The sequence below is a fragment of the Nerophis lumbriciformis genome, unplaced genomic scaffold (assembly GCF_033978685.3).
Source record: "Nerophis lumbriciformis unplaced genomic scaffold, RoL_Nlum_v2.1 HiC_scaffold_884, whole genome shotgun sequence".
NCBI lineage: Eukaryota > Metazoa > Chordata > Actinopteri > Syngnathiformes > Syngnathidae > Nerophis > Nerophis lumbriciformis.
In genome coordinates, this window is record NW_027316909.1 from 1 (window position 1) to 23989 (window position 23989).

General features: G+C 41.9%; 1 protein-coding gene across 2 annotated transcripts; it reads left to right on the forward strand.

Annotated features, from left to right (window-relative positions):
• The first annotated feature begins 565 nt into the window (after nt 1-565).
• LOC133571754 (interferon-induced, double-stranded RNA-activated protein kinase-like) lies at nt 566-23598 on the forward strand. 2 transcript variants are annotated; one of them, XM_072912781.1, is made up of 19 exons: nt 566-949; nt 1096-1210; nt 1300-1433; nt 1515-1626; nt 4750-4823; nt 4915-5055; nt 5130-5256; nt 10932-11005; nt 11103-11243; nt 11318-11444; nt 18093-18148; nt 18227-18302; nt 18425-18456; nt 21536-21572; nt 21674-21714; nt 21790-21909; nt 22011-22130; nt 22196-22403; nt 22481-23597. In XM_072912781.1, exons 1-19 carry the CDS (start codon nt 843-845, stop codon nt 22691-22693), a joined length of 2055 nt encoding a protein of 684 aa, XP_072768882.1. In that variant the 5' UTR covers nt 566-842; the 3' UTR covers nt 22694-23597. The 2 variants fall into 2 exon arrangements, with proteins under 2 accessions (XP_072768882.1, XP_072768883.1); XM_072912782.1 differs by lacking the exons at nt 18227-18302; nt 18425-18456 and having other exon boundaries at nt 567-949; nt 22481-23598.
• Nucleotides 23599-23989: the final 391 nt, after the last annotated feature.

Sequence of the window (23989 nt, forward strand, 5' to 3'; positions counted from 1 at the left end):
GCCTGCACTTGGCAACTGTGCGGCCCTCATTCATTTGTTTTTTTGTTTTTTCGCTTAAAATACATGTTACAATAGATGTATGTTCTGTGTGTGTCTGTTCTTGAATTTAAAAAGTTAGGTAACCAGTTTTAGTTTGAACTTCATAATATGAGGTTTAACTTGTCAAAGAAAAAACAACACATTTCTGGGAACATTTCATAAGAACTGGCTCGTTATACTTACCTAATAGGAGATTATTTTTCTCGTGGAAAAAAATTGCTGAACAAAATATGTTTTTCTTTTTAGAGAAGAAAAATAAACAAACGTAGTTTTACTTTTTTGAAATGTATTTTTTTCAGTGTACCAGTTCGCGGTCTCATCAAGAAATAAACAAAAACAACTTGTTGAGCCTTTAATAACGTCTTCTAACTTCTGCACGATATTCTAATTATGAGATGCACTTTATAGGTTTAGTCACCGTAATAAACAGTGCTGGGATGTGAACTACATTTCCTGTGAGTCGTAGCTGTACTGTTGACTTCCTGGACGTTTTTTGTGTGGTGCTTTTTTTTTTTTAAATGTGTTAAGATTTATAAAAACACACGCTATTGGCGCTTATTTTGTATAAACTTCATCATCGCACGACTTGTTCTTCTATTTAATAAATGTTTAAATAGAAAGTTATGGATTTTTGGATTACACGTGAAGGCACCATTCGGAGGGTGACTGGTTTTCATTTCGAGAACTCGAAACCGAAACCTATGCGTGTGCTGGAGTTGACACAGCACACTCGTATGGGCGCCGACCGCCGAATAATTCGGACTCTTAAATATATTTTTTTTACACATGACGATTAATTAACGATGGATGCTGACGATTACGTAGCCAAACTAAACACTTACATTCAAAGACATGATTTGAAACACCACTATGAAGACGCAGGAACTGAAGGCCCGGATCACATTAAAAAGTGAGTTGAAATAACATATTTGGGATGTATTTAAGGAGTTGTTCACTAATGAAAATTGATATTGTAAACAAAATACTTCAATGTTGTGTGTGTTCAATTGTTAAACGTTAATGCAGTGGTTGTGTGGAACATTTTTGTGTTCACAGATTTGCCATAAAAGCTGTTGTCAATGGTAAGGCCTACCTAGAAGGAGTGGGAAAAAAAAAGAAGGAAGCCAAACAAAAGGCTGCCAAGCATGCTCTACAGGGCTTATTGAAAGAGGTTATTATTTAGATGGTCAATAACATCACTTTATGTGTTTATTTTTGTGGTAACATTAAATTAATGTAGATTATGTTGTATGTTGACAGACAGAGAGTGCATCAGATTCCTCTGTGGGACTGGTCCATTCTCATGATGATCATGTATCCTGGCTCCATTCTTACGGTAAAAAAATCAACATGCAGATCACCTGTCACGAGTCCACCAAAGGCACGACTTTTCAGTAAGTTACAATAATGTCCTTATAAGCTATGTTGCGCAGCGCTATAGATTACTGTTTTAGACTATATGTTTTGTATAACAGATGTAGATTTTTGGTTGGAAAGATTGAGTATCCGGATGCAACTGGGACAACAAAGAAGGAAGCTGAGGAAGAAGCTGCAAAACTTGCTTATCTTAAGATAAATGCTTCAGTGGTAAGTAATCATGAATGGTAATCTTGTACACACATGTCTTTTACCTCCCCTACTATGCAAAAAGGGCCTTTTTTTATGTTGTTTAATCTTAGGAGATGCCACAATATGAGACACTATGCGATACATTCAGGAGCTGACTGGGACAAAAATTTACCGCTGGACTTTTTGTTTCAGACTGGCCCGCTGCATTCCCAGAAAGCCCCAACTGTTTTACTATTCAACTTAGTGGTGTCAAAAGTATTGATACTTTGGTGCCAAAACGTAAAAAATACATCCATACCTGCCTTTTTCAGTATCGTCAGTGCTGGATACGGCAAAACACCCCCCCCCCCCCCCCCCCCGCTAGCTGCATCAATTCTCGACGTCTTAGCACTGAGTTAGTGCAGAAAAATAACATGTGGTCTTAAAAAATATATCCAGTGTTTCCTGTATATTCAGTTATTCGTGGAAGACTGTCACATATGCGGATTTGGCGCTTCACTCATAACAAATTACAATGGATCTGTGGCAGTGTAGCACAACTGTAAGTGTGGCGTAACTCAGCTCGGTTTGCCAGGGCAGATGAGAGCAGAGCTCCGCCACCACAAGCCCAGGTAGTGTACCTTACCACAGCGTGAACTAAACCTCCATGAGTGTGCAATCTAACTTTTATTACTTATGTAAGTGCTAAGAAAACACAGCAAGGAGACACCCTTCCATTGTTTGGCAACTTTTTGAAGACCACTCGTTTACTTATTTCACCGGTGAGACAAAGTGTGATTCATGGTGACTCACAGTCAGTATGTGTCCATGCACTAAGTTCGTCCAATTTCTCAAATAGTTTGTCTCTAAATAAGCATTGTACAACCCATGGAAACACCTTAATCTGTTCGGTTTTTGTAAAGTCGGACTCATACGCCTGGGTAATGCGATTGAAAACCAGATCTTTCGACCGCCATAGAGGACCCTTCGTATTGCGCATGCGCCAGTCTCAACATGCGGGATACAACCCGGAAGCAGATACCATTCAATAAAAATATAAACAATTGTAATGAAGAGGAGACTTTATTTGCTTCACAAAGTAAAAGAACATAACATTTTAAAGTGCATCGATTAGGGAAAAAAAATAGACAGATTTATTTAGGAGGGTAGCAAAGGGAAATGTAAAATTGAGACTCCCAAACGAAATACGAATGAGATGAAGGAGAACCAAGCAGGTATATTAAAGGTGAATATTAAAGTGCACACAAACCTCTTCACGCTGCATTTGTACACTCCAAACAATAACTCTGTATTCCACACAACTGGCTAGATAGTCCAGAACAATAGCAACCTTCATGTGGAACAGTATCAGTCTAGGCACGAACAGTCTTTTCCTTCGGCTGTAAAACTCCTTCCATTAATCCACAGAGCCTTATCAATGAACTCTGAGACATTAGAAAATGTTGTTACCATGATTCTCCGTCTGAAAATTCCTGCGAAATAAACTCTCTGCCGCCGGTCTTTCTTTGCTGCGCACCTTCATCTGCTCCAATACATTCTTGGTAGTAGCGTCTCGTTCGTAGCGCAATATAAGATAATTTCCTGATGCTGTCTGCAATTTAACATCAGCATAGCCATTACAGACGTATTATTTGTAATCTGTCCCAATATTACAGCGGACATCACGTACTACTTGTATGGGGCTGCCGAACCCTAGTGTGAGGTCATAGGTCAACCTGAAAAGCAATACATTTATCCGCGCTAAAGGGAAATGAGCCCCCCCCACTTCCATCGAGGTGATTTTTACTGTTTTATTGACATTTTCTTCGCTCTATGCAGCACTCATTTTTAGTTTCTCTTTTCACTCCATGCAGAGAATTAACAGCGAGACAGCAGGATGCGGCAACCAAACTTGATAGTTGATATTGTTACGTGATTGGCTGTTTAGTGTGTCCCTCCCATTGCTCAGAGATCACTGACTGTTTTGTTAGGTTATCGGAGCGTGAGTTCCTGTGTTCATAGAACCAACCTTGCTTCACAACTTTCTGATTCTTCCGACCAAAAAATATGTATACAGTTTATCGAACGTTTTATCAAACATATTTTTTATTGATATCGATTATGTGTCTATCGCCATATATATCATACTTGCCAACCTTGAGACCTCCGATTTCGGGAGGTGGGGGGTGGGGGGTGTGGTCGGGGGTGGGGGTGGGGCGGGACGTGGTTGTGGCGGGGGCGTGATTGGGGGCGTGGTTAAGAGGGAGGAGTATATTTACAGCTAGAATTCACCAACTCGAGTATTTCATTCATATATGTATGTATGTATGTATGAAATACTTGACTTTCAGTGAATTCTAGCTATATATATATTTATTTATTTTATTATATATATAAATAAAATAAATACTTGAATTTTAGTGTTCATTTATTTACACATATACACACACATAACACTCATCTACTCATTGTTGTACTTGAAAGTACAATGCAATACAATTCCGGGGCAATGGCGCCTATCAAATACACAGTAATGAAAACACAGTTGTTCTACTAACTGTACTGTGTGTTATGAGAGTAGAGTATGTGTGTGTGTGGCCCTTTAATAGGTGACAACATGTGAGGTGAAAGACGTCAGTGAGTGTGTGGGCGAGAGAAGAGAGGGAGCGGTAGCGAGTGCGGGGAGGGACTAGTTGGTTTTGTGTTGGATTGGCTGAGTGCAAGCAATCAATAAAGCAAGATTTGCAACTAATCGCTGGACTCATCATTCACCCTAAAGTCGTCCGCTGTGGAGACCCACTGCCGGGTAAGGTGAAAGGTGTTGCCTCGAGCATACATCGGCCCTGGAGAAGTGTCTCCCCTGCGCTCTTAGACTATGGTCTCGTTCTTCTGCTTCGTCTCCTTGTGTGCGCACACTGGACTCAGCTCCGCATGGAGCTGGAGGGGGCGTGGCCTCCAGCTCCGGCTGAATTCCGGGAGATTTTCGGGAGAAAATTTCTTCCGGGAGGTTTTTGGGAGAGGCGCTGAATTTCGGGAGTCTCCCGGAAAATCCGGGAGGCTTGGCAAGTATGATATATATTGATATTGTTTTATTGCCCCAGCCCTATTAGTAAGGAGGCACCACTCTACTAAAGCCATCACTATTATTTTATTTATGTCAAGACTGGAGATGAGAAACCCTCTTCTACCTCCAGTCAACAAATAGAAGACATGAGGAAAAGTATATCGGAGATTTGGTAAGCACACACTATTGGTATCATTTGGTCTGATAGCTAACAGTTTGTTAACTGATTTGATCAATATCTACCTGTTTCTTTGGTACTGCAGTGGCAAGACACACAATTTGAAGACCAAAGATGACTTTGTTGAGCCAAATTTTATCGGACGCGTCCTCTCCATCTGTCAGAGAACAAATCGCATTCCTAATTTCATCGAAATGGAGAGATGTGGCCCTCCTCATGACCTTAGGTATTGCTCATCCTGAGTATAACATCCCAATCTCTACATTAATGATGTCAAATGTTCCCTTCCTGTCAACGCAGATTTGTCTTCAAGTTAGTGATCGATGGACAACACTACCCTGCGTGTGAGGGGAAGAGTATTAAGGAAGCGAAGCAAAAGGCTGCTCAGTTGGCCTTATCTGACCTTTGTAAGGGTTTGGACAGTGAGGTATTGCTTTTTTACTGATATATTTTTTTTAAATGATGTACTGCATACAAACCAACGTTAATACGTTCTAGGTCGTTCTTCCATTTGTTAAAATTTTTAACAATTTTCCACTTCCATCCATCCATCCATCTTCTTCCGCTTATCCGAGGTCGGGTCGCGGGGGCAGCAGCCTAAGCAGGGAAGCCCAGACTTCCCTCTCCCCAGCCACTTCGTCCAGCTCCTCCCGGGGGATCCCGAGGCGTTCCCAGGCCAGCCGGGAGACATAGTCTTCCCAACGTGTCCTGGGTCTTCCCCGTGGCCTCCTACCGGTCGGACATGCCCTAAACACCTCCTTAGGGAGGCGCTCGGGTGGCATCCTGACCAGATGCCCGAACCACCTCAGCTGGCTCCTCTCGATGTGGAGGAGCAGCGGCTTTACTTTGAGGCCCCCCCGGATGACAGAGCTTCTCACCCTATCTCTAAGGGAGAGCCCCGCCACCCGGCGGAGGAAACTCATTTCGGCCGCTTGTACCCGTGATCTTGTCCTTTCGGTCATAACCCAAAGCTCATGACCATAGGTGAGGATGGGAACGTAGATCGACCGGTAAATTGAGAGCTTTGCCTTCCGGCTCAGCTCCTTCTTCACCACAACGGATCGATACAGCGTCCGCATTACTGAAGACGCCGCACTGATCCGCCTGTCGATCTCACGATCCACTCTTCCCTCACTCGTGAACAAGACTCCGAGGTACTTGAACTCCTCCACTTGGGGCAAGATCTCCTCCCCAACCCGGAGATGGCACTCCACCCTTTTCCGGGCGAGAACCATGGACTCGGACTTGGAGGTGCTGATTATCATCCCAGTCGCTTCACACTCAGCTGCGAACCGATCCGGTGAGAGCTGAAGATCCTGGCCAGATGAAGCCATCAGGACCAAATCATCTGCAAAAAGCAGAGACCTAATCCTGCAGCCACCAAACCGGATCCCCTCAACGCCTTGACTGCGCCTAGAAATTCTGTCCATAAAAGTTATGAACAGAATCAGTGACAAAGGGCAGCCTTGGCGGAGTCCAACCCTCACCGGAAACGTGTCCGACTTACTGCCGGCAATGCGGACCAAGCTCTGACACTGATCATACAGGGAGCGGACCGCCACAATCAGACAGTCCGAAACCCCATACTCTCTGAGCACTCCCCACAGGACTTCCCGAGGGACACGGTCGAATGCCTTCTCCAAGTCCACAAAGCACACGTAGACTGGTTGGGCAAACTCCCATGCACCCTCAAGGACCCTGCCGAGAGTATAGAGCTGGTCCACAGTTCCACGACCAGGACGAAAACCACACTGTTCCTCCTGAATCCGAGGTTCGACTATCCGGCGTAGCCTCCTCTCCAGTACACCTGAATAGACCTTACCGGGAAGGCTGAGGAGTGTGATCCCACGATAGTTAGAACACACCCTCCGGTTCCCCTTTTTAAAGAGAGGAACCACCACCCCGGTCTGCCAATCCAGAGGTACTGCCCCCGATGTCCACGCGATGCTGCAGAGTCTTGTCAACCAAGACAGCCCTACAGCATCCAGAGCCTTAAGGAACTCCGGGCGGATCTCATCCACCCCCGGGGCCTTGCCACCGAGGAGCTTTTTAACTACCTCAGCAACCTCAGCCCCAGAAATAGGAGAGCCCACCACAGATTCCCCAGGCACTGCTTCCTCATAGGAAGACGTGTTGGTGGGTTTGAGGAGGTCTTCGAAGTATTCCCTCCACCGATCCACAACTTCCGCAGTCGAGGTCAGCAGAACACCATCCGCACCATACACGGTGTTGGTAGTGCACTGCTTCCCCTTCCTGAGGCGGCGGATGGTGGTCCAGAATCGCTTCGAAGCCGTCCGGAAGTCGTTTTCCATGGCTTCCCCGAACTCCTCCCATGTCCGAGTTTTTGCCTCCGCGACCGCTTAAGCCGCACACCGCTTGGCCTGTCGGTACCTGTCCGCTGCCTCAGGAGTCCCATGAGCCAAAAGAACCCGATAGGACTCCTTCTTCAGCTTGACGGCATCCCTCACCGCCGGTGTCCACCAACGGGTTCTAGGATTACCGCCACGACAGGCACCAACTACCTTGCGGCCACAGCTCCAATCAGCCGCCTCGACAATAGAGGTGCGGAACATGGTCCACTCGGACTCAATGTCCAGCACCTCCCTCGTGACATGTTCAAAGTTCTTCCGGAGGTGGGAATTGAAACTCTCTCTGACAGGAGACTCTGCCAGACGTTCCCAGCAAACCCTCACAATGCGTTTGGGCCTGCCAGGTCTGTCCGGCATCCTCCCCCACCATCGCAGCCAACTCACCACCAGGTGGTGATCGGTAGAAAGCTCCGCCCCTCTCTTCACCCGAGTGTCCAAAACATGAGGCCGCAAATCCGATGACACAACTACAAAGTCGATCATAGAACTGCGGCCTAGGGTGTCCTGGTGCCAAGTGCACATATGGACACCCTTATGCTTGAACATGGTGTTCGTTATGGACAATCCGTGACGGGCACAAAAGTCCAATAACAAAACACCACTTGGGTTCAGATCCGGGCGGCCATTCTTCCCAATCACGCCTCTCCAGGTTTCACTGTCGTTGCCAATATGAGCGGTGAAGTCCCCAGTAGAACGAGGGAATCACCCGGGGGAGCACTCTCAAGTACTCCCTCGAGTGAATCCAAAAAGGGTGGGTACTCTGAGCTGCTGCTTGGCGCGTAAGCGCAAACAACAGTCAGGACCCGTCCCCCCCACCCGAAGGCGGAGGGAAGCTACCCTCTCGTCCACCGGGTTGAACTCCAACATGCAGGCTCTGAGCCGGGGGGCAACAAGAATTGCCACCCCAGCCCGTCGCCTCTCACTGCTGGCAACGCCAGAGTGGAAGAGAGTCCAGCCCCTCTCGAGAGAACTGGTTCCAGAGCCCTTGCTGTGCGTCGAGGTGAGTCCGACTATATCCAACCGGAACTTCTCTACCTCGCGCACTAGCTCAGGCTCCTTCCCCCCCAGCGAGGTGACGTTCCACGTCCCAAGAGCTAGCTTCTGTAGCCGAGGATCGGACCGCCAAGTGCCCTACCTTCGGCTACCGCCCAGCTCACATTGCACCCGACCTCTATGGCCCCTGCTATGGGTGGTGAGCCCATTGGAGGGGGGACCCACGTTGCCTCTTCGGGCTGTGCCCGGCCGGGCCCCATGGGGACAGGCCCGGCCACCAGGCGCTCGCCATCGTGCCCCAACTCCGGGCCTGGCTCCGGAGGGGGGCCCCGGTGACCCGCGTCCGGGCGAGGGAAATCTGAGTCTCGGTTCTTGCATTTCCATAGAAGTCTTCGAGCTGCTCTTTGTCTGATCCCTCACCTAGGACCTGTTTGTCTTGGGAGACCCTACCAGGGGGCATGGAAGCCCCCGGACAACATAGCTCCTAGGATCATTGGGACACGCAAACTCCTCTACCACGTTAAGGTGGCAGCTCAGAGAGGATTTTCCACTTCATTATTAAAATTAATGTTTTAGGTTTTATAGTACAATGTTGTAAAATGATCTGAATAAATATTCCCCCTTTTGTGTTAGCCGCTAAAGTTAGACAGTTAATTCTACCTATACTGTACATTACTTCATAAACATGAACAAGTTTCTGCAAATATTCTATTATATCATATGGGAAAACTGAAGAAAATACGCTTTGATACATTGTAAAGTAGGGATGTGGCGAATAGTATCAGACGATTTCCATAAAAATGTATGTGATTTCGATTGCCATTTAAGGATTTTCAATGCTGATCACAAACACTGATCCCCTCTGGCTGATACATATTTATTTTTAGTGCCACAGTTGAAAAGCTAGCATGTAATTATGTGTCTCCATACACAGTGTGGAGCTGCTAAACATGTTACACACCGAGAACAAGACAGGAGTAGTCATGCTAACTGCTAAACTAACCGCTAAGTGAGTCTTTCTTAAAGAGTGGGGTGGGCCCCAGTGCAATGGCAGTGTGTGGGGGATGTGACCTCGGGGAACATGATTTTTTTGCCATATCAAAACAATAAGAAGCAAATGTAGCACTTCGCTTTACTGTAATGATGATGGGAGATGAGGAAATACTGTATTGTGTCCTTTAATGTTATAATGTATTGTACAATGTTATGCAGAGGTATGGTTATAACAATTTTATAGACACATTTGACTATTTATAGTCATGGTGGAGAGTGAGGGGGTTTAAAATATTTTCTTCTTTTAAAGTGGTGTGAAAGAGAAAATATTAGAGAAGCACTGCGCTAAGCTAACTTAAAACAGCTCCAAGAAATAAGTGCTTTGTAAACTTGAAGAAGTGTAGACGGAACCATGTTGCTGCAGAAAGTAAGCAGCTATTAACAGGATATTAACAAGTAGATTGATAAGAGAGAGGATAATATAACAGCAACTGTTGGTGTGGAGGCACTGTCATAGTCAGTAGTACACGACATGTAAGAGGATGTTGGATCGATTCATAAATTGGTGATGTCGATACCAAGGGTAATATCCATATATGAGCAACACTGAAGTGATTAGATCAATATTTTTACAGCTGAGATAGGATCCAGCACCCCCCGCTACCCTGAAAGGGACAAGTGGTAGAAAATGGATGGATGGAATTTGTTGTTGTTGTTAATGTTGATGAACTCAAGTGTTCTCATTTTTGTAAGGTATTATAAGTGGCGGATGTGTGATGAATGTGCAGATGCTCCCCTCCTGGGAGGTGAGTCTCTTTTACATTAGGACTAAACACAGCTGACTTTGTGGTGCACCCCTTTTCATAAGGGTGACACGGTGTCAGGTATGATTCCGTGGTTATCCTCATATCCAACATCACAACTCTGCCATCCACTGGTCGCCTTCTGTGGCAGCATCACAAAAAAACTGACATGCAAATCGTTGTGGTGTGTGGCGTGGCATCATGCATGATGAAAGTATTTTTTTCAATTTTTGTCAGTTTCCAAACAGTGTGACCAAAAGAGTGTTTTGAGGTTGCACTGCATTCAACTGGTCACCCACTGCATCATGAATCATCCAATCTGTAATGTAACACATCGGCATGCTTCGGTATTAGACGTATAAGCTCGCGAGCTACGGCAAGAGATAAGCTAGTTGTTATGTCGCACCCCAATTGCGTTTTGACTTTGTAATGCACAACACAATGCGATAGGTCAACCTGAAAAGCAATACATTTATCCGTGCTAAAAGGAAATAAGGCCCCCCCACTTCCATCAAGGTCATTTTTCCTGTTTTATCGACATTTTTTGCTCTATGCAGCACTCATTTTTAGTTTCTCTTCTCACTCCATGCATAGAATCAACAGCGAGACAGCAGGATGCGGCAACCAAACTTGACAGTTGATATTGTTACGTGATTGGCTGTTTAGTGTGTCCCTCCCATTGCTCAGAGATCACTTACTGTTTTGTTAGGTTATCGGAGCTTGAGTTCCTGTGTTCATAGAACCAACCTTGCTTCACAACTTTCTGATTCTTCCGACCAAAAAATATTTACATAGTATATCAAACGTTTTATCAAACATATTTTTTATTGATATCGATTATGTGTCTATCGCCATATATATTGATATTGTTTTATTGCCCTAGCCCTATTAGTAAGGAGGCACCACTCTAATAAAGCCATCACTATTATTTTATTTATGTCAAGACTGGAGATGAGAAACCCTCTTCTACCTCCAGTCAACAAATGGAAGACATGAAGAAAAGTATATCAGAGATCTGGTAAGCACACACTATTGGTATTATTTGGTTTGATAGCCAACATACACAGTTTGTTAACTGATTTGATCAATATCTACCTGTTTCTTTGGTACTGCAGTGACAAGACACACAATTTGAAGGTCGAAGATGACTTTGTTGAGCCAAATTTTATTGGACGCATCCTCTCCATCTGTCAGAGAACAAATCGCGTTCCTAATTTCATCGAAATGGAGAGAAGTGGCCCTTCTCATGACCCTAGGTATTGCTCATCCTGAGTATAACGTCCCAATCTCTACATTAATGATGTCAAATGTTCCCTTCCTGTCAACGCAGATTTGTCTACAAGTTAGTGATCGGTGATCAACACTATTCTGCGTGTGAGGGGAAGAGTATTAAGGAAGCCAAGCAAAAGGTTGCTCGGTTGGCCTTATCTGAACTTCAAAAGGGTTTGGACAGTGAGGTATTGCTTTTTTACTGATATATATTTTTTAAATGATGTACTGCATACAAACCAACGTTAATACATTCTAGGTCGTGCTTCCATTTGTTAAAATTTTTTAAAATGTTCCACTTCATTATTAAAAGTAATGTTTTAGGTTTTATAGTACAATGTTGTAAAATGAACTGAATAAATATTCTCTCTGCCATCAACTGGTCGCCCTCTGTGGCAGCATCACAAAAAAACTGACATGCAAATCGTTGTGGTGTGTGGCGTGGCATCATGCATGATGAAAGTATTTTTTTCAATTTTTGTCAGTTTCCAAACAGTGGGACCAAAAGAGTGTTTTGAGGTTGCAAAGTAATCATCTGGTCATCCACTCCATCATGAATCACATCGGCATGCTTTGGTATTAGACGTATAAGCAAGTAATTTATTTATTTATTAGCCTTTATTTAACCAGGTAAAATCCCATTGAGATCAAATATCTCTTTTCCAAGGGAGACCTAGCCAAGAGGGCAGCAGCAAGGTTACATTAAAAACAGTAAACAAATACATAAAACATCACATTTACAACATTAAAACTTGCTCACATGACACATGTGCATACAGACAAGGTAGACTGCAATCCTTTCACAGAAGCTTTAAACTCATTCAACGTAACTAGGGTTTGAAGTTTAATGTTCGATTGTAGGTTATTCCAAGCCTTCGGTGCTGAAAACCTAAATGCTTTCTTGCCCAGTTCAGTTCTTACTTTGGGGACGACAAATTGCAGAACATTCATTGAACGAAGATTGTGACTTCCTTGTTTCTTTGTTAAAAGACAAGACAGATAAGATGGAGTGATACCCAGAATGGTTTTGTAGATAAAAACATACCAATGATTGAGGCGTCGAGCACATAAAGATGTCCAGTTAACCATTGAGTATAACACACAATGGTGAGTAAGGGGAGCGCAGTTGGTGATGAATCTCAGTGGCCCGTGGTACACACTATCCAGCTTGTGGAGACAAGCAGCAGTAGCATTCATGTACAACACATCTCCATAGTCAATAACAGGTAAAAAGGTTGTTTCCACCAATTTCTGTTTCACAGTAAAAGAAAAGCAAGACTTGTTTCTATAATAAAATCCCAGTAAAAGTTTCAGTTTTTTTTTACAACATACTGAATGTGCTCCTTAAAACTCAAGTGGTCATCAATTAAAAATCCTAAATATTTAAAAGCAGATACTAACATAATTTGTTGCCCATTTCTTGTTAAAATGTTCTCACACAGTGATGATCTTACAGTTTTTGATGTGGTAAAGAGCATACACTTTGTTTTCTCTGCATTTAAAACCAGTTGAAGATAGCAAAGTTGTTCTTGTACTCTGTCAAATGCATGTTGTAGATATTTAAAAGCCTCAGCAAGAGTGGGTGCTGTGCAGTATATGACAGTATCATCAGCATAGAAATGGAAAGTTGAGTTCGGAATATTCTGTCCAAGATTATTTATGTAAATAGTGAATAATAAGGGGCCCAACACAGAACCTTGAGGGACACCCTTTTTCACTTGCAGTACGTCCGAGGAGGAACCTTCTATCTGAACAGCCTGAGTTCTACTTGTGAGGTAATTTGCAAACCATCCAACTGCTTGCTGAGAAAAACCAATAGCTGAAAGACGTTTGATTAAAATGACATGATCAACAGTATCAAATGCCTTTGAAAAGTCAATAAAGAGGGACAGACAGCACTGCTTCTTGTCAAGAGCTTCAGTTACATCATTTATAAACTTCATAGCAGCAGTAACAGTACTGTGATTTCTACGAAAACCTGACTGAAATGGTGACAGAATAAAATTGGTGTCCAAAAAGTCTTTTATCTGTTCACTGATAAGGGATTCAAGCACTTTTGCCAGAACAGAGAGTTTAGAGATCGGTCTGTAATTATTTAGATTACTAGGGTCACCTCCTTTTAATAGGGGGATTACAAGGGCAGATTTCCAATCCAAAGGGATTTCATTTGAAATTAGAGTAAGGTTAAAAATGTGAGTCAGTGGTTCAGCTATAATTTCAGCTGCTAACTTTAAAAAGAGCGACTCCAACTTATCTGAGCCAGCTGGCTTTCTAGGTTTAAGTTGTTTTAGAGCCCTCGTGACCTCTGTTGTGGTAAAGGGCGTAAAGTTAAAAACCTGGGTATTTTCAACGGTTCTTTCCGGAGTTAGCGGAGCTTCAGTAGAGTTGTCAGAATTGTAGAGAAAACCAGAGGAAATAAAATTATTATTAAAATGACTACCCATTTCTCTTCTGTCACTTACTCTGACACCATCAACAAGTATACTAGGTGGGAGATTGACTGAATTACAGCAGCCGGACAAAGATTTGATGATTTTCCAAAACTTCTTTGGGTGTTTGAGATTTTCAGTTGTTGTGGAGAAATAAAATTCTGATTTGACTTTCCGAAGGAGAGAGGTAAATTGATTTCTTAATTGTCTAAAATTCAACCAATCTGCTTCTAACCCTGACTTGCGTGCCCTGGCCCAAGCAGCATTACGCTCATGCAATAAATCTGACAGGTCCGATGTAAACCACTGATTGTCACGTCCTTTAACCTTACATTTTCTAAAAGGGGCATGTTTGTTCACTATACTCAAGAAGTTTTCGTGAAAATATTTCCAAGCCAGTTCAACATTATCAAAAAGAGCAATTCTATCCCAATTAAAAAGATGCAAGTCATGTAAAAAAGCTTGCGTCTCAAATAATTTCATATTACGTTTTTCAACAAGACGAGGCTTGCTTTTAGGAATCCTTGTGTCTCGCACTACTGCAATCACACAATGATCACTCACATCATTAGGGAAAACACCAGATGCAACAAATTTAAAGGGCATATTTGTTAGAATTAAGTCAATGAGTGTAGCTTTTTGAGGGCATTTAGGATTAGGTCTTGTAGCTGAGTTAATTAATTGTGTTAAATTTAGAGATTCACACTGTGCTTTCAAAGAGTCAGACACAGATGTGAGCCAGTCCCAGTTCAAATCACCAACCATCACTATTTCATTGTATTTCAGTTGAGACAGAAGCTTCACAAGAGTAGATAGGGAATTACTAGGGGCAGATGGAGACCTATAACACCCCACTACCATTATGTGGTGATTTCTAGCTAATTCAATTTCAAGTGCTAACAGTTCAAGTTCTTTACTTACTGATTCAGAGAGCACTAATTTAACATCAAACCTCTGCTTAATATATATGGCCACTCCACCACCTTTTCTTTGTCGGTCAGTACGATAGACATTATAGCCATGAATGTAAATATCTTTATCAAGCACAGATTGTTTAAGCCAAGTTTCAGATAAGACTACAATATCAGCATTTGTTGAGTTTATCCAGATCTTTATCATATCCAGTTTAGGGAGTAAACTCCGAACATTGATATGAATAATCCCAAGACCAGATCTAGTTTTAAAATCCGCAGGTGTAAAACATTGTGTAGGTGTATCAGGGCCTGGATTAGTCTCAACATTTCCTGAGAGCAATAACAATAATATAACTAAACATTTGCGCTTAAAGTTATCATCTTTTGAGTCTGTCTTTAATCTGTGAAAGTAAGTGCTCATAATAGGAGAGGATGCAGTAATGTTGACGTGATCTCTCAAAACAAGGAAACAATAAGAATGAATGGACACTACCATAGTATGCAGCCATTTTGTTTTGTCCAAAGTCACAGAAATCTTCAACTGAGATAAGGCCGAGGTTATTTTGTAGCTGTCACTATGATGAAATGTCAAATTATCAAAGTTGTCATCTTGAAGTAGCATAGCTTGTGAGGGGGGATTAACAGACCCATTTGGGACACCAGTAAAACCACACAAAAGTATAAAACACAATATAATGATTTGTGACATAGTGAGAGGAGAAGTTCCACTTGTTTTACCACTTTTGAAGATGTTAGCAGACAGGGCTGAAGGCTGGCAACCAAGGCCGATGGGTGGAAGCCCGTAGACGAAACCAATGGCTGGAGGCAAACAGCAGGCCGATTGTGGAGGGCCAGCAGAAGGCAGGCCGATGTTGGAATATGGTTAGCAGCAGGCAGGCCGATGGTGGAAGGCTAGCAGCAAGCAGGCCGATGGTGGAGGCTAGCAGCAAGCAGGCCGATGTTGGAAGGTTAGCAGGCAGGCCGATGGTGGAATGGCTAGCAGCAAGCAGGCCGATGGTGGAAGGCTAGCAGCAAGCAGGCCGATGTTGGAAGGTTAGCCGGCAGGCCGATGGTGGAATGGCTAGCAGCAAGCAGGCCGATGGTGGAAGGCTAGCAGCAAGCAGGCCGATGTTGGAAGGTTAGCAGGCAGGCCGATGGTGGAATGGCTAGCAGCAAGCAGGCCGATGGTGGAAGGCTAGCAGCAAGCAGGCCGATGTTGGAAGGTTAGCAGGCAGGCCGATGGTGGAATGGCTAGCAGCAAGCAGGCCGATGGTGGAAGGCTATCAGCAGGCAGGCTGATGGTGGAAAGCTAGCAGCAGGCAGGCCGATGGTGGAAGGCTAGCAGCAGGCAGGCTGATGGTGGAAGGCTAGCAGCAGGCAGGCCGATGGTGGAAGGCTAGCAGCAGGCAGGCCGATAGGCTAGCAGTAGGCAGGCCGATGGTGGAAGGCTAGCAGCAGGCAGGCCGATGGTGGAAGGCTAGCAGCAGGCAGGCCGATGGTGGAAGGCTAGCAGCAGGCAGGCCGATGGTGGAAGGCTAGCTGCAGGCAGGCCGATAGGCTAGCAGTAAGCAGGCCGATGGTGGAAGGCTAGCAGCAGGCAGGCCGATGGTGGAAGGCTAGCAGCAGGCAGGCCGATGGTGGAAGGCTAGCAGCAGGCAGGCCGATGGTGGAAGGCTAGCAGCAGGTAGGCCGATGGTGGAAGGCTAGCAGTAGGCAGGCCGATGGTGGAAGGCTAGCAACAAGCAGGCCGATGTTGGAAGGTTAGCAGGCAGGCCGATGGTGGAATGGCTAGCAGCAAGCAGGCCGATGGTGAATGGCTAGCAGCAGGCAGGCCGATGATGGAAGGCTAGGAGCAAGCAGGCCGATGTTGGAAGGTTAGCAGGCAGGCCGATGGTGGAATGGCTAGCAGCAAGCAGGCCGATGGTGAATGGCTAGCAGCAGGCAGGCCGATGATGGAAGGCTAGGAGCAAGCAGGCCGATGTTGGAAGGTTAGCAGGCAGGCCGATGGTGGAATGGCTAGCAGCAAGCAGGCCGATGGTGAATGGCTAGCAGCAGGCAGGCCGATGGTGAAAGGCTAGCAGCAAGCAGGCCAATGTTGGAAGGTTCGCAGCAGGCAGGCCGATGGTGGAAGGCTAGCAGGCAGGCCGAGGGTGCTAGCTGTCTGCTACTGCTACCTGAACAGGTGGATTATAGGTAGGCCAAAGTCTATGGCAATCCAGTGACATTTGATGGGAAACTATCCACCAGAAATCCCACTCTGCAGAGAATTTGTTTATCTTGCAGAGTACCACTCATTCAGACTAAAAATAATTAAAATCTCATACATAAAAACACAAAAACTCAGACCTCAGGTAAGAACACACTGAACACAGAATAGACATGGCTGCCATCTTCGATTGTGGGCGCGGTCTCTGTAGTAAGCTACGGCAAGAGATAAGCTAGTTTTTATGTCGCACCCCAATTGCATTTGACTTTGTAATGCACAACACAATGTGATAGGGCACCTATGTACTGGCTGAAAAAACATGAACAATATTGTTATAGTACCTTTTAAAGTATTGGCCCACATTTCATGTTATGTTTGTACACAGCTGGCTCGATACTGTATGTAGTTCTAATATCACGCATGACAGTTGTCTCTTTAGTCCAGCTGGCCGAGGAAGTTTTTTCCGGTTTATTTTGGGTAAACACTCCATTTATGTCGAAATAGCATGGCTCCAAGTTCCGCATTTACAGTGTCAAAGTCACACCGACCTCACTCTCACTTCTCACACTTCTATAAGCAATAGTTCATCCTCCATATATTTAGCTTCAAAAAGAGAGCTGTGAATCTTCATTTGTCCAAAAATATTCACCTTTGTTGTCTGTTATCAAGTCTGCAATGATTAGAACAGTCGCGTTTGTTTCCGGAAGTAGGAATACCATTTGTTACCGGAAGTCGGAATAGTGCTCCTATGGAAACTGAAATAAATGCGCTAAGGAAATTAGTTTCGACAATGACTAAAATAACTAAAATACGGTAAATATTGTACATATTACATATTGTTATGAACGTGTCTTTTACTAAATTATATATATATATATATATACATTACGTTGATAGATTGTTTTGAAGTTGTTTTTGAGGGCTTTGAAGGCTACAACAGTGACTCCCATGAGCCACATTTTCCAAGCGTTTTCTATCATCTTTAAAGTCCTACAAAATAACAACACATATTTAGATATATAGATAGTACTTTATTGATTCCTTAAGGAGAGTTCCCTCAGGAAAAAATAAAATTAAAATTCCAGCAGCAGTTTACTGTATTTGTTCTTGTCCCTCATAATGATTGTGAACGATAGGCACAATTCCAAAAAAAGTGCAGTTCCCTTTTAAGATCATGGGAAAATAGGGCCCATTCAGTGTAATGTCAGATTCTCCTATTTCCGTAATTGGACATTTGATTTCCATTTGACACAGCACTGTGAGTAAAGTTTCTTTTGTGTGTGACAGGTTTCACCTTCTCGTGCCAATAATCCACCAACCAACCGGGATTCCTCAGCCAATAAGTAAGTCACTGACTGAGAAGTTCTTAAAATTGTTACATTGGATAATTTAAAACTTTGCTTTTTTCATTTTCAATGGAGGTCCCCTAATGTTCAGTTAAAGAGCCCATCTACAAACATCTCAAATCGCTTTGTTGATTCTTCTCCCAAAATTCAGGTGTGTTATTACCAATACGTTATTCTAAAATTATGTTATCTAAAAACACAATTGAATCTGATATGTCAAGTGTTCTTCATCTGATTACCTGAACTAGAATATAACTTGTATCTCCCTCCAAGGGTAAAAGTCCAGACTGCAAACCTAAAGTAAAGTAAGTCATCCTTTGAGATCAACTATGAATACAACTTTGCAAAATATTTGTTCTACTGCATTGGCATAGGTATTGGAAAAATATGTTTTTCTCATATTCAGGCTCTACAAATGAATACAAGCGGCTTCTCCCCAAGCGAGTCTGAGCTTGTCTTCCTGTCACCCACAAGATATTATTTGAACTATAAATGATAGTAGAACCATTTCGAAACGGTTTCCAGAGGCTCCTATAATAGATCATAGCATATCCAATCGTGTTTTATTTTTCCAAAATTGTAATAATCTACCTGCTAATTTATGTTAATAGCAAGTTACTTTCTGCTTTGACGTGTATACATCTACACCTCTGTTGGAGTGTATTAAGCACTTATTCTTATGTTTTTTTGGCTACTTTACATTAGTTTTGGGCAATACTACAATTATGGGTATCGATTCAATACAAATTAGTTACAGCGGCAGTATTGGTCATACCAATGTTCATTCTTAAAAAAAAAAAAAAAAGATCACAACTGTAATTTAATATTTATATTATTTATTTTCCTTTTTATTACATACACAATTTGTAATAAAGCCCATTTTGCAAAATAACTCAAAGAAAAACTGCCGTTGGCTCCTTTTTCCTAGGTTTGTAAACAATAACAAAAATGACCAAAAAACTATTTTGTGATAATGAAATACTATTATTATTATTATTATTATACTATATACTGTACATATATAGTATGTATAAAGTCGTGGTCAAAGTTTACATACACTTGTGAAGGACATAATGTCATGGCTTTCTTGAGTTTCCAATAATTTCTACAACTGTTATTTTTTTGTGATAGAGTGATTGGAGCACATACTTGTTGGTCACAAAAAACATTCATGAAGTTTGGTTCTTTTATGAATTTATTATGGGTCTACTGAAAATGTGACCAGATCTGCTGGGTCAAAAGTATACAAACATATTCTTGCATAACAATGTTTTAACCTTATTTATTAATTAATAAAATGTAATATTGAGCCTGCTAATCATTCTGTAATTGAGGACTCGACCGGAACATGTTATAAAATTATTTACACAATATTTCCGCCGGCCAGAAAAATCCACCCCCATATTCCTAAAATGATGTACTAGCATTTCTTTAGGTGCAAATATCACAGAATAAGATTACAAAACATCTCTGACAAAGCATGATCCTATTGTAAGACATTTTTATTTTGTTAATGTCAGGGTTTCCCCTAAATTGCCAAAATGCCTGTGTTGGTGGGGGCGCGGTCAATATGACATCATCCCATGATTTGCTATGATGCATGTATTATTTAAAAAGGCAAAAAAAAATTAAATATACATTTAAAACAAATCTGTTATCGGTATAATATTAACATATATATTTGTCTTACATAATATCATTTTGTTCTATTTTTAAATTGTTGCTGCTTATTGTACAATGTACATTAAGATTTACAAGGTACTTTTTTTTTTTTTTAGAGATTTCTCCAATTCTTTTAGTCACTTTTTCTATAATAAAAACGATTGGCAACAAATCTAGCATCTATTTTTGGTGTTATTGACGACTGTACTCGTGTTTAGAGACTCTGTTTAGATTCTGTCGCTCCATGTCCGTGACGAAAAGCGAGCTGCAGAGAGCCTGACGTCACACTTGCTTTGCGTTGCTTGGAGCCTTTTTCTCACTAAAAACCTCGAGTGTCATCTTAAATTGTGAAGATTGCTGTCCGCAGGTATATCTCGAATATATTTAAGTACATCCACAGCACGGACACGCTGCCTCCGCTCAAGACAACCCCGTACGTAAGGCTGGTGTTAATGTGTATGTTAGTGTGTTTTGGTGGTCATTTTTCCAATGGTCTGTGAACACACCGTGTCGGCGGAGAATAAACAAGTCTTGTGTGTCTAGGAGTGAAACACAGAGACAGACGTGTGTGCACGGAGGAAATACTTGTTGGAATTGGGCCCGTTGTTATCATAAAATTAGCAATAAAAGCTGAAAAGAAAGTCAGACTTTGTTTTCTTCTGGATGCTACAATACATTATATGACTTTATTTTGTTAGGTATGGCGGCAAATATGAAGCCCTACATTAAGCAGAAACTCTGAATGTAGTCAAACCGGATGTATAGCGTAGAACTTTTATTTTGAAGCCGGAAAAGTGTGTGATTATTTTAAGAAAGTGTCTTGACATGTTTTGATGTTGGATCGACTGTTTGCAGTATAAAAAAAGTCTCCTTTTGACATCCTGCTGATCGTCTTTCATTTCTGTTGAGCTTTTATGTCATCTTACTCACTAAAGCAGTCACAGTAACAATCGAAATGTTATGTTATCACTAAACCTTAAACGTAACGAAAGTGAAGCACCACCCACCTCGAGAACGACGCACGCAGCAGGCGTTTGCTGCAGGGTTGTTACCTCTTATCACGGCGAAAAATAATCCTTTCTTGTCGGGAGAACAATTTGCCATGGCTTTGAACCTAATATTTTTCCATAAGTTAGACTTTCCGTTGTTAATTTCTGCTCGCTTGTGGCTCAACAGTAGCAAGTGAACTGCAGCCAAGTTCCCCCGCTACGGCACGTAAATATTCGCATTAATCGACTGCTAAAGGAATTTGTACCGTTATTTAAATTTATAGTTAATGCGTTATCGCGTTAACTTTGACAGCCCTAATAAATATATATATATATGTGTATATATATATATATATATATATATATATATATATATATATATATATATATATATATATATATATATATATATATATATATATATATATATGTCTTAATTAGATTAACCAAAAAATAGTGCTCGATACCGTGGTAGAGTGCAATATATGTATGTGTGGGAAAAAATCACAAGACTACTTCATCTCTACAGGCCTGTTCAAATCTCCTGATGATTGAGGGAACCCCTCATGAAACAGGCCTGTAGAGATGAAGTAGTCTTGTGATTTTTTCCCACACATACATATATATATATATATATATATATATATATATATATATATACATACACACACAAAATCTACCATATATCTGGGTAAACACGACTTTTTTTTTACACATTTCTTTTTACTTTTAGAATTGCAGCAAATTTTCCAGATAGGTGCCAACAAAAGGTAAATACATGGACATATCAAGTAAAATGTAATCATTTGCAGTTGTTTGGGAAGTAGTTGCATCTGTGCGTCATCTTCATTCCATAACTGTATTCTTTAAGGACGCGAAGAGCGCAGCTGTCAAAGGGGACCATACCTCGAGGTATGTAAAGAAAAAATATTTTTGAAAAGATAAAATACATTTTGCGCCGACGACTTGTCCTATTCTCTGAAACAGGTTCAAGGAGGACTTTGATGTGATAGAACACCTTGACAATGGAAGTTTTGGACATGTTTTAAAGGCTAAACACAAGTTGGAGGGAAAGTACTATGCTGTAAAAGCCGTGTCTTATATAGAGTAAGTCAAGTTAAGTTTGCTATTGCAGTCGTCTTTTTAATTGTTGCCATTCGAGCAATATGGCAGGACTTCTTCAATTAATCAATATTCTTTTTGGTCAGTAACTGTCTGCGTGAGGTGTTGGCTCTATCAGACTTTCAACACGACAACGTTGTGAGATACTACACATGTTGGTTGGAAGACGGTGCTTACCAGTCTTCCAGTGCAGGTCGCTCTTCCTGGTGAGTTCCATTCAAGCATCCGTAAGGACTGTGCGCTGCAGAAAATTTTAACAACAGAGTTGCAGTCCCTTCTGTAGGTCTCCACCGAAGAAGACCCTTTATATTCAGATGGAGTTGTGTGAAACCGAAACTCTCCGTATCTGGATAGACGATAAGAATGAAAAGAACGTGGAGCGTTCACAAAGAAGACAGGACAGCCTTGCCATTGCAAAGCAAATAGTGAGTGGCGTCGAGTACATTCATTCCAAAATGTTTTTTCACAGAGATCTGAAGGTGAGTTTTTATATAGCACAGCTGTCACAGAAGGAAGGCACTTTTCGGTTCTTATTTGTCTTTTCTTTAATGGTAAGCCTGCCAACATCCTGTTTGGGCCAGGAGAAGTCATTAAGATTGGGGATTTTGGCCTAGTTGCTGACAATGAGAGAAAAGAGAGAAGCGGAAACCCGGGAACCCCGAGTTATATGGCGCCTGAGCAGGTGAGTTTCCGGTATATCTTTGATTTGTTTTTTCTCCTTTTGCCTCTTCATCAAATTTCACATACCTTACATTTTAATAAGCAGTGATTCCCAACCACTGTAAGAGATCATCAAGGTGTACCGTAAGTGATTCATCTTACTTCACTGCACAGAAAATTATGAGTAATTTACTACTACAAATAACGTGTCTTTGTTCAGCTACAGTATCTATTCCAGCGACATATAGATATGGAGGTCAAATTGTCTTTATTAACCTAGCTTTTTTTGACACTGAATTTATGTAATTGAATTTTTTGCTTTGACAATTTTACTGCATAAAAAAATGGGTATGAGTAAAATGCTTGTGTTTAATATTGAGTTTAGTAAAACACAGTGTTTTAAAATTCAATTTATAAAAATTCAGTGTACAAAAATTCCATGCAAAAAACTCATTATTATTATTCGTTGCTTCAAAACTCAAGACCCACTTCTGGTCACTTATGACCAGTTTGCAATGAGGGGTCAAGTTTGCAGTCACGTGACATGGATCTTCTGAAGGCAAAGAGGCAGTTAATGCAACACCACAGCCATACTTGCCAACCCTCCCGTATTTTCCGGGAGACTCTTGAAATTCAGCGCCTCTCCCGAAAACCTCCCGGGACAAATTTTCTCCCGAAAATCTCCCGAAATTCTGGCGGAGCTGGAGGCCACACCCCCTTCAGGTTTATTGTTAGGCAGTTTCATTAACGTCCTCCCAGCGCGACAACAACACACAACAACAACAGTTACGTTTTCGTCTACCGTAAAGCAGTTCGTCTGCCGTAAACTGCAATGTTGTGACACTCTTAAACAGGACAATACTGCCATCTACTGTACATGCATTTGTGACAATAACATCTAGGGCTTTTACAGAGTGCAGTGCATAACTGCGCACACAACAAGGAGACGAAGCAGAATGCATCATCAGAGAGGGTGTTCAGCATGGTTAGAAAAATAGTGACAGAGAATAGAACAAGGATGGACAATTCAACCCTTAACTCAACAATGAGAAGATGAGTGTTATATGTGTAAATAAATGAACACTGAAATTCAAGTATTTCTTTTATTTATCTATATCATATATATATATATATATATATATATATATATATATATATATATATATATATATATATATATATATATATATACAGGTAAAAGCCAGTAAATTAGAATATTTTGAAAAACTTGATTTATTTCAGTAATTGCATTCAAAAGGTGTAACTTGTACATTATATTTATTCATTGCACACAGACTGATGCATTCAAATGTTTATTTCATTTAATTTTGATGATTTGAAGTGGCAACAAATGAAAATCCAAAATTCCGTGTGTCACAAAATTAGAATATTGTGTAAGGCTAAT

Bases quoted from the DNA above. Each gene is read 5' to 3' on its own strand.
- LOC133571754 (XM_072912781.1), top strand. From the start codon at position 843: ATGGATGCTGACGATTACGTAGCCAAACTAAACACTTACATTCAAAGA. The intron at 1,434-1,514 runs GTAAGTTACAAT...TTTGTATAACAG, and splicing joins ACCAAAGGCACGACTTTTCA to ATGTAGATTTTTGGTTGGAA. The intron at 5,056-5,129 runs GTATTGCTCATC...CTGTCAACGCAG, and splicing joins GGCCCTCCTCATGACCTTAG to ATTTGTCTTCAAGTTAGTGA.